We start from the raw sequence: 15,210 nt of genomic DNA, 5'->3' as shown, positions 1-15,210 counted from the left end.
GGAGACATGAAGAAATGTATAAATGGAAATGACAAATGAATGATGGAAGATACAAAGAAAAGTAAAAGATGTACAAGTAAGAACGAATCACAACCCAGTAAGTCAGAAGAATCTTAACTAAATGGGATTTGCTACATGGATCTTTGTCTTCAATAGGCTCTATCTGAGAGGACCTTTACCTCCTCCAGTTCCCCACCCGACCCAGTTCCCCAGTTCCTCTAATAAGGGGGGTTGGAATGACCACCCTACCTCTACCCGAACACTCTACCTGGGTGGGGGTCCACCACCCCCTATTAGAGGAACTGGGGAACTGAAGTAGATAATTTTCCTATCTGAGATCATACTTGGTACAAGACCTAGACTATGCAAGTCCTTCCTCACAACTTCTCCTATGGTCATTTTAGGCCTGTCCCGAGCTCTTTTAACCCCTTCAAGGGATCATATCAGTCCTCCTTATTGGGACGTCACTAGACCTCCGTTAAACATAACCATACAGTCCATACCACCTCAAACAACTCTCTCGAAGCTTGTCAATGATCGGGGTAATATAGAGGCGTGCAAAATGACTGTTGCACTCCTAGTCATTTCTAGGGTTCCAGGGGGTGCGGCGATCATTTTGTTGGCCCCTATGTCAGGGCATAGGGACGGAGTGCGCTATGCCACCGTGTGGCGTTCTCTTTCCCAAAAAAATTATATATCTACCATTGCATAGTGCAAACCTTAATAGGAGGAAAAGGCAAATAAAAGATAAAACTAAGATAAAGTGAAACTACAAATTGTTATACCTATTATTGGAAGGAAATGCCCTTGAGATTGTCCATTTACATTTGTATGCATGGAACTTGGGTATCAAATTTTAGTCTGATTCGATTGAACCGATCGAGACAACTGGAAGATGGGGAGACGTGAGGGTAGAAGATCCAATGATATAGGTAAGATTCTCCAATGGAAAGGAAACAATAACGGTTAGTCGCAATTCCAACGTAAACTATTCATTGTCATGCGGAGTTATATAAATAGTAGAATTGTAACCATTGGCCACTATAGGAGAGTGATGAGCATTATCAATAGCCTCTTGATGAACACCATTAATATACGTTTGAGAAGCTTTAAAAGCCATAACTGGTGAAAGATAAGGAGAAGATGTAGTTGTATGAAATTGAACTCCTTCATTCCTAAGTTGAGTTGTATGAAACGAGGAGAAGAAAACGATTTGTTGCTTGTAAGAATTGATGGGCATTGAATTGCGTAACTGCTTGGCAAGTAAATGGAATTTTTTTCACCACTAATATACGTTTGAGAAGCTTTAAAAGCCATAACTGGTGAAAGATAAGGAGAAGATGTAGTTGTGTGAAATTGAACTCCTTCATTCCTAAGTTGAGTTGTATGAAACGAGGAGAAGAAAACGATTTGTTGCTTGTAAGAATTGATGGGCATTTAATTGCGTAACTGCTTGGCGAGTAAATGGAATTTTTTTTTTGGGGTAGAAAGAAGGCTATTCATTCATGCGCACCCAACGCCAAACAAAGGAAAATGAAATACATAACACATATAGGGAGCATGATAAGCACAAGGTATGGATATACGGTATCCAGAACCAAGGAGTGAAAATTAACCCAGTCGCACATGCCATTGACTGGGTCATCCAGGCTAGGGGTTGGGTCACTACCACTTCCCTAGGTAACAGGTTTTAGCCATTGCTACAATTAAGCACATGCGCAAACGTGCCAATCAAAGGAGCGCCAAAAATGCCAAACAGTCCAACGCCACACTGCCCATGCGTGCCGACAAGCTGCCACAACTTACTTTCAAACAAACTTGCTGGGTCGGCAATAGTCTGCAGGATTGGTGAGTGGAGCTTTGAATGATGGCCGAAGAGTGTTGGTGAATAATGACTGATGGCTAGAGCATCAGAGCCGACGTATACCTCAGTGCCACAAGCACTTGGGTCGACAACACCCGCAAACACACAAAAAAAGAAAAAAAGAGAACCGCCCTTGCCAAAGAGCCCAAACACTGAAACAAATCCTTAGAACACAAAAACAATAATTTTTGGCCGACAATGGCACAAAACCCTAATCACCCACAGAATTGACCCACCACTCATCAACAGAAGCACGGTAAAACCCTTGGAGGCCATCTCAACTTTGGCCTTGAACTGAGCCTCATAGGACTGGTTCAGCCCCAACACCAACAGCGTCTCCTCAAATCCGAGCCGGTTGAAAACCCCATCGGAGCCACCGACAGAGGAGAAGGTGTCAATGCCGCCCCAGGCGGTGTCGTAAGGCGCCATGCGGTTAACCATGGACTTACGGATAAAGAAATCAAGAGTGGAGGTAGTATCATTGCTTGGGTGCTGAGGTGCTCGGGTTCTGTTCCATCGACTGAGATGAGGATCCCCATCACCAGTATCAACTCCCCCTTAGTGCGTAGATCTAGATCCTAACTGGTACCAACGACGGAGATGAAGACGGGGTAGTAAACACCGCCCCTAGCAGAGTCGTAGAGCTCCCTGTTGTGGGGGAGCAGGGGTTTAGCGGCCTTGCGCACGAAGGTCCAGAGAGTCAGATGCTATCGTCTTTGCAGGGTAGAAGAAGGTAGGCCACAGAGGGCGAAAGAAGCCATCCCTAGGCCGGTAAGCCATCATCTATATCGTCATCTTCGTTGGAGTCTTCATCGCTGCCAAGTCCAATGTTCATAGAGGAAAACAGAGGAGGAGAGAGGGAAAAAAAAAACGGACAACACGCACTAATGGTGGAGATAAACATGCACTAATGGTGGAGGTAAACACGCACGGCAGCGGAAGGTTGCTATCACGCACAATGGCAGAGATAAGAGGAAGAAAAAGTAAACCTAAACTAGTTGCAGACGAGAACGGCGCTCCCTCTTGGCGAGTAAATGGAATTAATGGGTATTGAATTGATGGACTGTTACTCGAAATAGTCAGTTGAGTTGGCTTAAATGAAACGTTTTGTATCCTAATTTAGGGGTGTAAATTCCAGGCCCAACCTAACGGAGTCCGATCGGTTAAAGCCTGGCCCGGACCAGCCTGATTTTAATAATTGGTCGTTCCTAGTATGGAATCCTAGCCCGTTGGACGTCTGATCGGACTGACCGATTATCTGCCCAACCCAGTCCGACCCTTTAATATTGTTTTGAAATTCCCATTTTTACCTCTAATGTCTAGAAACTGGAATCACCAAAAATGCATGGCATGTGCAACTATGGTTGCTAATCTTTGATGCAACCCATCATCGTGTTCCGATGCTTGACAAGGGAAAAATCGTCTCTTTGTTCATTAATATTTTGTAGATTTGCCATGGTATTTATCAGAATATCAAACAATTGTACAGTCTTGTACTCCATAAAAACCTTAAGATCTGATGATTGGTAGATCTTAATGAAATTTATGGACCTCATTTTATGGGTATCAATCCCACTTTAGAGACAAATTTTAGGGTTGCACCGTTTAGAGCCCATTTAAATACTATCTAGAATTAAATAGGCACATAGCCCACTTAGGGCCCAATTCTAGTAGCCCGAGACCGACCAACCATATGTCAATTGTACCATGCCCATCCAAGCTAAGCCCGATTAGCTAAATGGGAGGTCACAGTGCAGTGTTTGAAATTGGTTAAGCCCAGTTAGGCCCGACCGAGACTGACCGAGCCCGACTGGTTGACACCCCTACCCTAATTTGCCAAGTGTCTCTCCAATCAGCTAAGTTTCTCCCATGGAGTTTCTTCTTCCTCTTTGTCGGCAAGAAATTATCGGATGTAGATGACTGTGAGGTGGGCATCTGAACTTCAACAAAGGACTCACTAGTAGCAACATAATCCAACATGTAACGCCCCAAGAATACGGCCTAGTACTGGCCCGCTCAGGAGATCGTTGAGGTGTTCCCACCAAGACACAATTGAGTACCAGGGGGTTTGGGAGATCGGTGAGGGGGTGCAAACTTAGTCCAACATCGGCAAGGGATGGAGATCCTGAGCTATTGATAAAGAGTAGCCTCTTCTACTTGGTATGAAACGTTTTAAAACCTTGAGGCCCATCGGGCCAGAGAGGACAATATCATGCCAATAGAGGAACTGGGTCATTACAAACATGTTCTCAGAGGTGTCATGGACAAAAAATGATAGAAAATTGAAAATCCATAAACAAGAGATGGTGCATTCTCAAGCATATAAACGCCCGGACACCCTCGTATCTCCGCTCCATATATTCTAAATAGTGCAAAATCACAGACACCTTCTTGATAGACCGTTATATAGTGAGGCAAAACATATCCATAGATGAAAGACACCCCAATTAGAAAATCTATCCATAAGGAAGAGAAAACTACATCCTCAACCCTAAAAGGGGGAGGAGGTTCCGGGGGTGAGGGTGGAGCAGGAGGTTTTGTTGAAGAGGGGTAGAAAGTGGGTGGAGTCTTTGAAGATTCCCCAATCAGTAACCAATCCATTGATGAAAGAACTACATTCACAAGGTGGAGAAAAATACTACACTCACAGTCACAAGGAAGAGAGAAAACATTCCCAATAGAGTACCTAATATTCAAACAAGAGAGAAAGAATTCTTAGTTCACTTGGCCTTTAAAAATTGGGAAAACGAACTCTATCCGGGAGTGTGGCCTACGCCAGCCCTCCCATGAATCTATCTCTCTCCTCCCCATATGAAAAGACAGTATGCCCCCTTATTTTGAGGAGGAGAGAGATAGACACATGGGAGTGTTGGTGTAGGCCATACTCCCGGATAGAAAACTACTTAAAAAATTTTAGACAAAATTTTAAACTGAGTTAACATAGACTAAGCAAGAACAATTTGATAGCATTTGTGATTTCTTATAAACGAGCTACATGATCCACCTAATTGTGGTATATAGATGGATAGGTATACTTTGGATTGAACATGTATCAAATTTTAGAGCCAGATTGCAGCATATACTCCTCAAGTATTGGGGTTTTTCTTTTTGAAGTTTTTTGTTTTTGGTGCTAAGCCCTACATTAGGTGCCACACTTATTACTGTACCATTATGCTACTATTTCAAGAAGGCTAGGGAAGGTAGGAGGGTCGAACTCTTGAGCTCCCCTGAACTTACATTAGACACAATTGTCTAGCCACCTGCCATCAAACTAGAACCTCATTCCCCATCTTTAAGAAGTTTGAATCATTTGATAGAGGTCAAAGATTTATTTCTACACATGGCCAACTCCATTATGCTTGAAAAACTAATAGATAAGTAGTGGACCTCGGCTTGCTTTTTTGCATAATCTAGTTTCCCTCAATTTATTATGTCATAATTATTAGGGTTACACAAAAAAACCCTTCTTATATAGCATACGAACAATAATTAATGTGCAAGAAAGCATTATTTTTCATAATATTCTAGTATGGGCTTGTCTGCAAAGCGATGGTAAGAGTGTGTACACCCCTCCCCCGACCTCACAGTGGGGGGGGGGGGAGAGGGTATGCCCTTTGTTATAATAAGGGAGAATGTTCTCTATGCCACAACGCAGGCTGCGCCCAGACACATGGGCAGCCTGTGCAGGGGGGAAGGGTGATCATTGCACCCACCCCCATGTGCCACCGGCTGCGGCACAGAGAACAACGCCTCTATTTTAATTTAGGGGAAACGTTTCCTATGGGGGAGTGTAATGCCACGCACAGACACAAGGGGGTGAAATGACCTCCCCGCCCCCAAGAAAGACAAAAATGACCGTTCGCCTTATGCTTCTGCACACACTTCTCCACAAGAAACACCTCCCCTTTAATTAATATGGACTTCATATGTGAGTCAAGTTTTAGCCCAAAAAGAGCAGGCCCATGAATTCCTTAGGGGGCAACATAGTAGGGCGTCCTTTTAGGCTTTTATTAGAAATTGGAGAATATTTCATTTAAACTTGAAACAAGTGAAAAACACAATTTCTCAGTGTTTACTATCTCATATATATAGGGAGAAAAGTTATTGAAAAGTTTTGTGGGATAGTATATACCACGCCCAAACAAAGTGGGGTGCGAAATGACCACCCACACCCTATGAAAGACAGAAATCTCACCTGATGATGCTTCCACGCACATTCTTATTGGTCCCCATTCATGTAGGGGCCACACTATCTCTATATCAGGGTTTTAAAACATGGAATCGGGGACATGATTGGTCATTGGCGATTCCAGATCGAAATCAGCCCGATTCGGTGTTCAAGAACCCTATAATTGGTCCGCAGATCCAAAAACAGGATTTTTGGGTGTGAATTAGCCGTGTCGGATTGGTGGGAATCGGGATCGGTCACGGCCAATTCAAATCCGCACCCGCTGATTCACCGATCCGATTCCTTATTCTTAAAACCCTGACCTATATATATATGTATGCCGCCTCCTCCGCATTCTGGGATTTTTAACGAAGAAGGACGACATAGCGATATCTGAAGAAACTAGGGTTTGTTGAAGTTAGTGTTATTGACGCTTACTTCCTATCGCGACCACAATGATTTACGACGTAAACTCCCCCCTGTTCAGATCCTTCCTCAGCCAGAAAGGCGGAGCAGCTGATAAGAGGTACTTTCGATTCTTTCCATCTTTCTTTAAATTTTATATCTGAGATCTGTTCTTTCAATCTGCTGAACATATCCTGTTTTGCTTGCGCTTTACTCAGATTACGTTGAATTTATTTATAGGTATGACTTATATGTTCCTATCTTCCTATTCTAATGTTCTTACAAGGTTACAAAGGTTGTAATTTGCTCTGTTTTGATTTTTGGTTTATGTGTTTGAACTTTTGTTCTTGTAGAATTCATAAACACTATCTAGTCCTGGAACGTCTTGTATCGTTAATTTTTACTCAATATCTCACTGGAACTAGATGTATATGATTAGTAAATGGTTATGTATGAGTTATGCCTTGGGTTTCTGAATCAATGTTTCATGGAATAGAATCTAAGGGCGTGTTTAGGGTGCGAAGTTTAGGTTGCCTGGCCTCCAAATTCCGAACGCTTGAATTTGTTTTAAAACGGGCCTCTTGAGAATATACTGGTCTCTGTTGTGAATCTACTTGCTTTGTTTCGGATTGGGTAACTGTGGCTTCGGTTTTTTTTTTGCATCTTGTTGGAGTTGGAGCAGCTTGGGTAAAAGAAAATCCCCCCCTCTCACACACACACACACACACACACACACACACAGTTGCGGGTAACTCTGGGTCTTCCTAGGTGCTTGTTCGTTTACTTCTCTCTCTTATTCTTTCCAAGTGTCCATATTCAAATTTTGGGTATGATTTAGTTAATACTCTACTATCTCTAATCTACCAATAACTATTAGTATTCACTTTTTGACCTCAGTGGATTTCGACCAAGCAGAGTATGCTACCTACCTGTTGAAAATGTTCACTTAAAAAAAAATTAGATGTAAAATTTAAATGTTGAAAAATGTTGCAGTGTTTGTTTTTTGATGGAAACAAACATTAGAAAACTTTTCAACATGTAAAATTTTACATTTATGAAGTAAGCCGAAACAAACAGAGCAGGAAAAAAAAAGAACTCGTAAACTGCCCTACTGGCCTGGGCAGTCCTTTCACCCCATAATATAAAATAAATCTATTTTTTCTCTTTCATTCTTTTCATGATATTTTCCCTCTCAATTTGACTGTCCCATCTCCTTTTGATTATATATTTATTACTGCGGGGTTAATTGACCATGCCATTTGATACTGTATTTAGTCCCTAATACTTCTGTAATCATACATACTCAAGTAGAGGTGGTAGGGTTGGATAGATGTACTGTTTTATATAGGTCCTAGATGTTTATTTTATGGGATTTCTCATGACATGTTATAATTACAACACATATATATGGGATACATCATGATTATGCTGTTTTTATGCTCTTAATGAATGAACTGTCAGAATTTGTTGCTACAACAAATTTTATCTCTTTCTTGACTATTTCCATGATCTAGAATTCTCTTTTGATTATATGGGTTGAATGAATGATGTAGATAGACACAAAGGGTTACACTAGAGCTGCAGGAAGAAGAAGGCAGCAGCTGGACCTTGATCTGAGGTCCTATTTTGGGTCTATTTGGTCCTAAATTATACCAGCCAGCTGGGCTGGGCTTGTTCCAGCTCGCATGAGCTATTTAGTTCTCTATTTGGTTGATTTAATTAGTTTGTTTTATTCCTGATTGAAGTAGGAGTTTGGTTTTAAGTAGTTTTTAATTTCAGCAATGTAATTCTCCTACTTATGATAGGAGTTTTGTTTTTCCCCAGTTTTCCTAGTTTGATTAGGAATTGCTTTGAAACTTAAAAATGCAATGTAGGCTGTTCAGCCAAGTTTCAGATTATTGAATCAAGATTTTTGAGTGCTGTTGAGCCTTAAGAGACTGTGTGATACAGTGGATGAGAAACCCGACCTGAGATAGGTCTAGTTCTTCGAGTTCATCTTCTCCCATGCTCTGTTTTACCGCTGGCTCTGTGTTGTTTTTGACTTTTGTTCGATAGCTTTGACTGTTGGCTGTATTTGATCTCTGATTTCAAGGGGATTGATTGTGCTTCAACCCATATCAAATCCTTGGCATCAGGTAGGATCAGATCCAGGTTCTCAGTTCAGATTAAAACCAGTGGATGCTCTGTTTTCTCCCCTATTTCAGTATAGTCTGGTTTGTGATTTAAACCTGAACCGTACTCTGAGTTCTCTCAGCTTTTGGGATATCAAAGGGTACTCCTAGAGGGACACTCGACCTTGGTTTTGGGGCTGTTTGATCTGTTATTTGACTGCTACTTAAAATCACTTTAAATCTGCAAATTTGGGATTTCAAAATTTTGTTTTCCCCCCCCTCTAATTACTTCTAGCCTTTTGATTGAGTTCCAACTTCCAATCTTGGGGGTTTTATTTGTCTTACCTAGACTCATACTCGATCCAAGTTTGAGGGGAATCTATTGGCCTGATTGAATTTAATTTCAGTTTTCCTGTTAATAAGGTCTCTGCCCGTGAGATTACAGTTTCCTAAATTACTCCCAAACCGCTAGTAGGATCATTTCCATCTTTTGAGTGTTCTTATCCTTCCTATCATCTACTGTTTCCTAGAGTTTGGTGATTATCTGAGAGGTTTGGAATTTCAGTCAATTTTGGGTTTGCTATCTGAGTGGGGTTTGTCTCGGAATCCTATCTTGGAGGGTTTTAGAGTTCTTCCTACCTACCCCTCCATCATTGGAAGATCCATTCTGTAGTTTTCTAAGTGAAGCTCAATAATATAGCTGATGCAGATCGATCAGATCTGATGGGTCTGATTGGCCTGTGGATATTGGGCCCCTGATGGAATGGACAATATCCGATCTGATGGCTAGATATGGGTCAGATCTGATCTTAAATCTAACGGTCAATTTTTTATGTTGATATGGCCAGATCTGAATCTAGATCTAATGGTTCAGAATTTAAGCAACAATTGTCTGATATAAATAATTCTTGCAACCAGAAATCAGAAATAAAAAAAAACTAAGTATTTGAAATTGATGGATTACGTTGATTGGAGAGAGTTGATGCGTGAAGTTGATTGGAGAGGGAGAGGGAGAGGGAGAAGAAATAAGTCTTTCCTAAAAAATAGAATTTGAGCTTTAAACCAATGGATAGGATAGAGAAGAAAAGAAGAATAGTTTAAAGAGAAATAGTAGGAGAAAAGAAGGGGAAAAGAGTAATAGCTGTAGGAGGGGAATAGAGAAGTTAATGATAGGGAGATACCAACTTAGAGCAAAAAGGATGAAGAGAGCTAGTGTGGTTGAGAGAGAAATCTCAACCAAGTCAATTCATTCCACTCATTCTAATTGGGGGGGGGGGGCGTTGGTTACAAATATATAGACTTTTAACATTCCTAAATCGACTCCCATGGACTCCTTATCACTCTCTTACTCTAAGGCTGTGTTTGGTAACACTCACTGGAAATAATTTTATTGTTTTTTTTTTCACCAAAAGCAGATTGTGAGCAGAATTGCGTTTGGCAAGCTGGTCTATTTTTCTATTCCGAGAGAGTAGTTCTAGGTCAAAATCTGCTCAGTGAGTACATTTGGCAGAGCAAAAATTTATTGCTTTTACTGTTTATAAACACTTTCGTCAAAAGTAAAAACACGACTTTTTCCCCACTCCCGACTCCCTCGCCCTCGACTCTGTCGCAACACCACCATCTCCTGCAATGGTGCTTTCACCACATAACTGAAACACAGCCAAACATATCTGAACAAAGTAGAAGCTCAGATCTGAAACCAGCGAAGGAAGGAGCTAGCAGCAGAGAGTCAACTCAGAAGCAAACAAGGAAGGAGAGCAGCGATGACCAAACGAACGGAGAAGAATGCCAGAACGATGACGGAGCTCAGATCCGAATAGAAAAAGAACAGTTAGATAAAAAATGAAGCCAGACATTCAGATCTGAAACGCGACAGGACACTCAAGAAAGCAGGAACAAAGCAAATACCCATACTGAGAGAAATATGCAGGGAAGCAGAAGGAACCAGTTCCAATACGAAGTAGAACACTCAAATCTGAAACGAAACTGGAAACGCAGCAGGAATGAAGCAAAGCCCCAATACTGAAATGGAGAAATATGCAAGAAAGAAGAAGGAACTCAGATCCAAATGAAATAGAACACTCAAATCTGAAACGAAGCTGGATACTCAGATTTGAAACAATACTTGAAAATCAAGAGAGTAAGGAACCAATCAAAGTCAGAGATCTGAAATGGAGCTGAAAGCTCAGATCTGGAGAGCAGAGAAGGAGATGTCGCCATGATCCATTGTCGAGTTTTCTCTCAAAATTGGCTTTAAGAAGTATTTAAAAATTACAATCAATAACAACCCAGTCAAACACCCCCACACACTTTCCCTTTTCCTGCTACTCAACCGGACTACCACGCCCATTCCTCCATTCCTCTTATCACTTCCATAGGAACCACCACCAACCACATCGTAGTATTGCCACGGGAACCACCACCACCCTCAATTACGACCAGAGTGTGTCATTGGCCACATACTCCATGTACATCTCAGAAAACCTACTCCTTCTCCCTACCTGAAAACTCGAAGCTTTGGGTTCGACAGAGAAGGCCAACCAGTGCAAAAGCAAAACTGGTCATGTGATATCTATTTTCCAAAATTACTTTTTTTTTTGCTAAGTTACCAAACGCCAGTCCATTCCATTTAATTACTCTCTGCGAGTACAATCAGAAAAAAGTGCTTATTGGTTAAAAGTACTTTCTAAGAGCAGAATTATTACCAAATGCAGCCTAAATAAACAACCAAAAATTATAAAACTCTTACTAGCTTACTCTAATTAACAATAGGACTCTTGGACTCTAGACATGGGACCCACTAACAAAATAATAATTTCGTGAAACCCCTAACACACTTTTTGGCTTTGTATTTAAGTCCTTTACAATAATCAACTCAAAAAATAAGGCCCAACTCAAACTATTACTATAACCTGGCCCAAATTTAAAATGAGCTTTAAACCGAACTTGCATTGATAGCTCATGTGACCTATTAAGTAGTATAGATCATATGGGGAAAGAAACTACAAGATCTTGCTGTGGTATGGTGACAATTTATGGATGGGCCTTGAAGTAGAGACTGCCTATTGACTACTAAAAAGGCTGCATCTGTAGTTAAACAACTTTGTCAAGGACAAATGTCTATAGAAGAATGTTACAGCATCACACCTAAGAAACCAGTACACAAGAATCAAGGAAGAAGAGAAGAAGAAGAAACAAAGGGGGAGAGAGGAGAAAATTGTGAGAGACTGAAAGGAGAAGTCACGACTAGACTGAATCTCTAGCAGAGACCCATAACCCACAATAAATATTAACTATAAGGTGTAATAACAATAAAAGACATAAACAAAACAATTACAATACTATGCTTAACTCACTACACATTACCAGAAATTAACTTCTGCATGACAATGTTCAGCACAAAGTGACAATCAGCCTCAATATGTTTAGTCAGCTCATGGAATATTGGATTACTAGCAATATAAATAGCACCTTGATTGACACAATACATTTCCATGGGTTTGGTGACTTAAAACCTAGTTCCTAAATAAGAGGTTTCAACCACAATAGTTCAGTTGTAGTATGTGCCATTGCCTTATACTCAACGTCTATGCTCGATTGAGACACTGTAGTCTGCTTCAATCTGAATCAAATCACTGCTTCGTACTGGAGCATCCAATGGCCTCCGTTGAGCTTGGCCATGCCACCTCAAACAATTTTTTTGTAGCGTATCATGTATCAGAGCTACTCCCGATTCAGCTATAATATGATCATTCCTTACTATATCCTTCTTGGTTTTGCCACTCATCCATCTCAACAATCCCATCTTCACTACACCATTTGTATCTATATAATGCTTCTTAACTGCCCAACATTCCGCACCGTACATCATTGCTTGTCTTATGACTGTCCTGTAAAATTTTCCTGAGTTTTAAAGGAATACATTGATCACACAACACTCCGGACGCACCTCTACTTCATTCATCTTATTTAATTCTGTGAAACATCATCGTCTATATTATCATCTTTATTTTTTGAGCCAAGATACCTAAAATAATCACTTTGCAGAATCTCCCTCTCATCAATTTTCACCACCTCATTATTCGTCCTAGTGTAACTAAAGTTACACATCATATGCTTTGTCTTTATTCTGCTTATCTTAAAACCTTTGATTCCAAGGTTGATCTACATAATTCCGACTTGGCGTTAATCCCTACTTTTGTCTCATCCGCCAAAACAATATCATCAGGAAAAAGCATACACCAAGGAACCTCATCTTGAATGTCTTTCGTTAAATCATCTATGATAAGCTTAAACAAACATGGGCTCAAAGCTGATCCTTGATGTAATGATCCAATAACTTGACCCCCCAAAATTCTTATACTAATCACCACATCGTTATACATATCTTTAATTATGTCCATATATTTACTTGAAACACTTCTCTTCTTTAGTACTTGCTAGATTAACTCTCTAACGACTCTGTCATAAGCTTTTTCTAGGTCAATAAAGGCCATATGTAGATCCTTCTTGCAATCACTAAATATTTTCATGAGTTTCCTAAGTAAGTAGTTTTTGACGTGGATTGTCCTGGCATAAAATGTTGGTCGAAGCTGAAAAATGTGGCAAAATATCAATCGTATGAACCAAAATTTTTAGCATTGGATACGTTCAACAGCATTTGGCAACATGATGTTCGTTCTTGAATGATGAAAGATAAGAGCGAATGAAAATTTCATGGTTGATGTTTAGACATTTTAAAGTGAACGCTGACATGTGCTGTCTGCTTGTACATCCATTTTGTGATGCATGATCCTGAAGGCATTGCCGCATTGTCTGAAATAGGTATGGACTTTTGCATATAATCAAATGAAAACATGCCTATTAAGAAAGGAAAGGAAAAAGGGGGGTGGGGGTGGGGGAAGAAGAGTCAAAAGAATAGTTTATGTTCCTAAATATCTGTGGTTCGCCAATGAAGGCTGTTTCAGCCCTCCGGAAGATAAAGACTGATAGGTATATTCCATGTAATAATTAGGTTAACCACTATTACAGTCAAACTTTGAACACCATTCGTTGAACTTGTAAGGAGGGAATACAAGTCGGTTTAGATATTCTGTAGAGTTTTTATCTTCTGTAGATTCTTTTTCCTTCTTTTATAATTCATATATTTTCTTTGGGGCGGCGGGGGTGAAGGGGGTTGAATGTGGCCTGTGGGTGGGAGGAGATCTTAAGAATTTGCAACATTGCTTTTTTCCTTCCACCCATCACAGGTTGATCTTTTTACCTTCTGTTCTTCAGTTAAATATTTCATGGCTGTTTAATGGTTCTCCTTTTCTTCAACTGACCACTAAGTGCCAAATCAGAATTCTGATACTTGCATTTGATTCTGTTTGATTCTTCTAGGAAAACCGAAGAGCAAAAGCCCAAGGAGCAGAGGCCAAAAGCCAATGAGAACAAGCCTGTAATGACCGAGTGACAGGATTAGTAGCACAGATAATGTAGACATGACTGTATCAGGGATCTGTGCCTTTTATAGAGATCAATATGTAGGATGTGGAGACAATTTGAACTTTGTTCAAGTAAGTTCTGTTCTTGATATGGTAAAGAATCGGTATGATTATGATTGAACAATCTGGGGGAAACCCTGTTTTGGAACTTGTAATTGACTTCCTCCGATTGATGTTGGTTTTGTTATTTAGTTTCTAATACCTTTCTGTTAACAACTGGTATATGTTTGGATGAGTTAATTGTGATCTATGATCAGATTTCATGTGGTTACCAATACATCTTTCCTATGTTACAATCAAGAACAGCTGTACCTCAATTTCTCCCTTAGATTGTTGACACATGGACTAAGGAAATCCGACGGTTAAGTTCGAATGCCCAATTTTCACCCTAATATCCTTTCTCTCTTCTCTCTTCCACATTGAAATGAATGGATAATGCAAAATCATCATTTTCTTACACTTTAGTATGTAACTACTAGAACGAATGGATGATGGTGGAATTTAAATAGATAATGGAAGTTGGGACTGTGCTGTGGTGGGTATTGTTTTGTTGTTGAATGAAGGTGGTGATTGGATTTATATATAGAGGGAACATTTTGTAGTGCTAACAGGTTATAATTAGGGGGGAGGGGGTGTTGTTGTTTGTGGTTCTTGTCATACCCTTATTAAAATGAAGAACCAGGTTCAAAGGGTAATTATGGTATTAAAATCTAAAGGAGAGTAAGGGAGGTAAATTGATTTGGGTATGGATAATGATGTAGGGAACTTTCTCCCCATCGTTGGAGAAGTTGATGTAATTCAGCTAACCTTATTTTTCTTAAACAATTCTCAGTGTATTAATATATATCACAAGAAAAAGTCAAATTGGTCTGAAACATTTTGCTTTATTGGGTGAAAGGATTATAACCAAACTTGTTTTGCAAGATGGACTATGATGTTGTAATCCCTATAGTTGCATGTGGAGTACAGTTTAGCACAATGTGTCATCAAAATTGATTGATAGCTCAACTTTGACAAACGTAGGGAATCCATTGAAAATGTAAGGATAGAAACCCTATCATGTTAGGACACAATAATAGAGATAGAATATGAAATTTGATTTTTTATACATTGGCTAATCTGAAGTGGGACTTTACTATCCAAGCACTCGATTTCAATACAGGAGTCCTCCACGTG

At 40.1% G+C, this 15,210-nt stretch overlaps 1 protein-coding gene across 1 annotated transcript; it reads left to right on the top strand.

Moving 5' to 3' along the window:
• Nucleotides 1-6,394: 6,394 nt before the first annotated feature.
• Nucleotides 6,395-14,209, top strand: LOC122669068 (wound-induced basic protein). The gene is made up of 2 exons (XM_043865703.1): nt 6,395-6,558; nt 13,931-14,209. The coding sequence occupies exons 1-2, from the start codon at nt 6,488-6,490 to the stop codon at nt 14,001-14,003; spliced, it is 144 nt and encodes a 47-aa protein (XP_043721638.1). The 5' UTR covers nt 6,395-6,487; the 3' UTR covers nt 14,004-14,209.
• Nucleotides 14,210-15,210: the final 1,001 nt, after the last annotated feature.

This window comes from Telopea speciosissima, chromosome 7, assembly GCF_018873765.1.
Source record: "Telopea speciosissima isolate NSW1024214 ecotype Mountain lineage chromosome 7, Tspe_v1, whole genome shotgun sequence".
Classification (NCBI taxonomy): Eukaryota; Viridiplantae; Streptophyta; class Magnoliopsida; order Proteales; family Proteaceae; genus Telopea; species Telopea speciosissima.
The sequence above is the reverse complement of the archived record's forward strand: the minus strand, read 5'-3'. Positions and strand labels throughout refer to the sequence as shown.

Excerpts from the sequence above, each read along its gene's own strand:
- LOC122669068 (XM_043865703.1), top strand. The coding sequence starts at position 6,488 with ATGATTTACGACGTAAACTCCCCCCTGTTCAGATCCTTCCTCAGCCAG. Across the intron at positions 6,559-13,930 it reads GGCGGAGCAGCTGATAAGAG|GAAAACCGAAGAGCAAAAGC; the intron begins GTACTTTCGATT and ends TGATTCTTCTAG.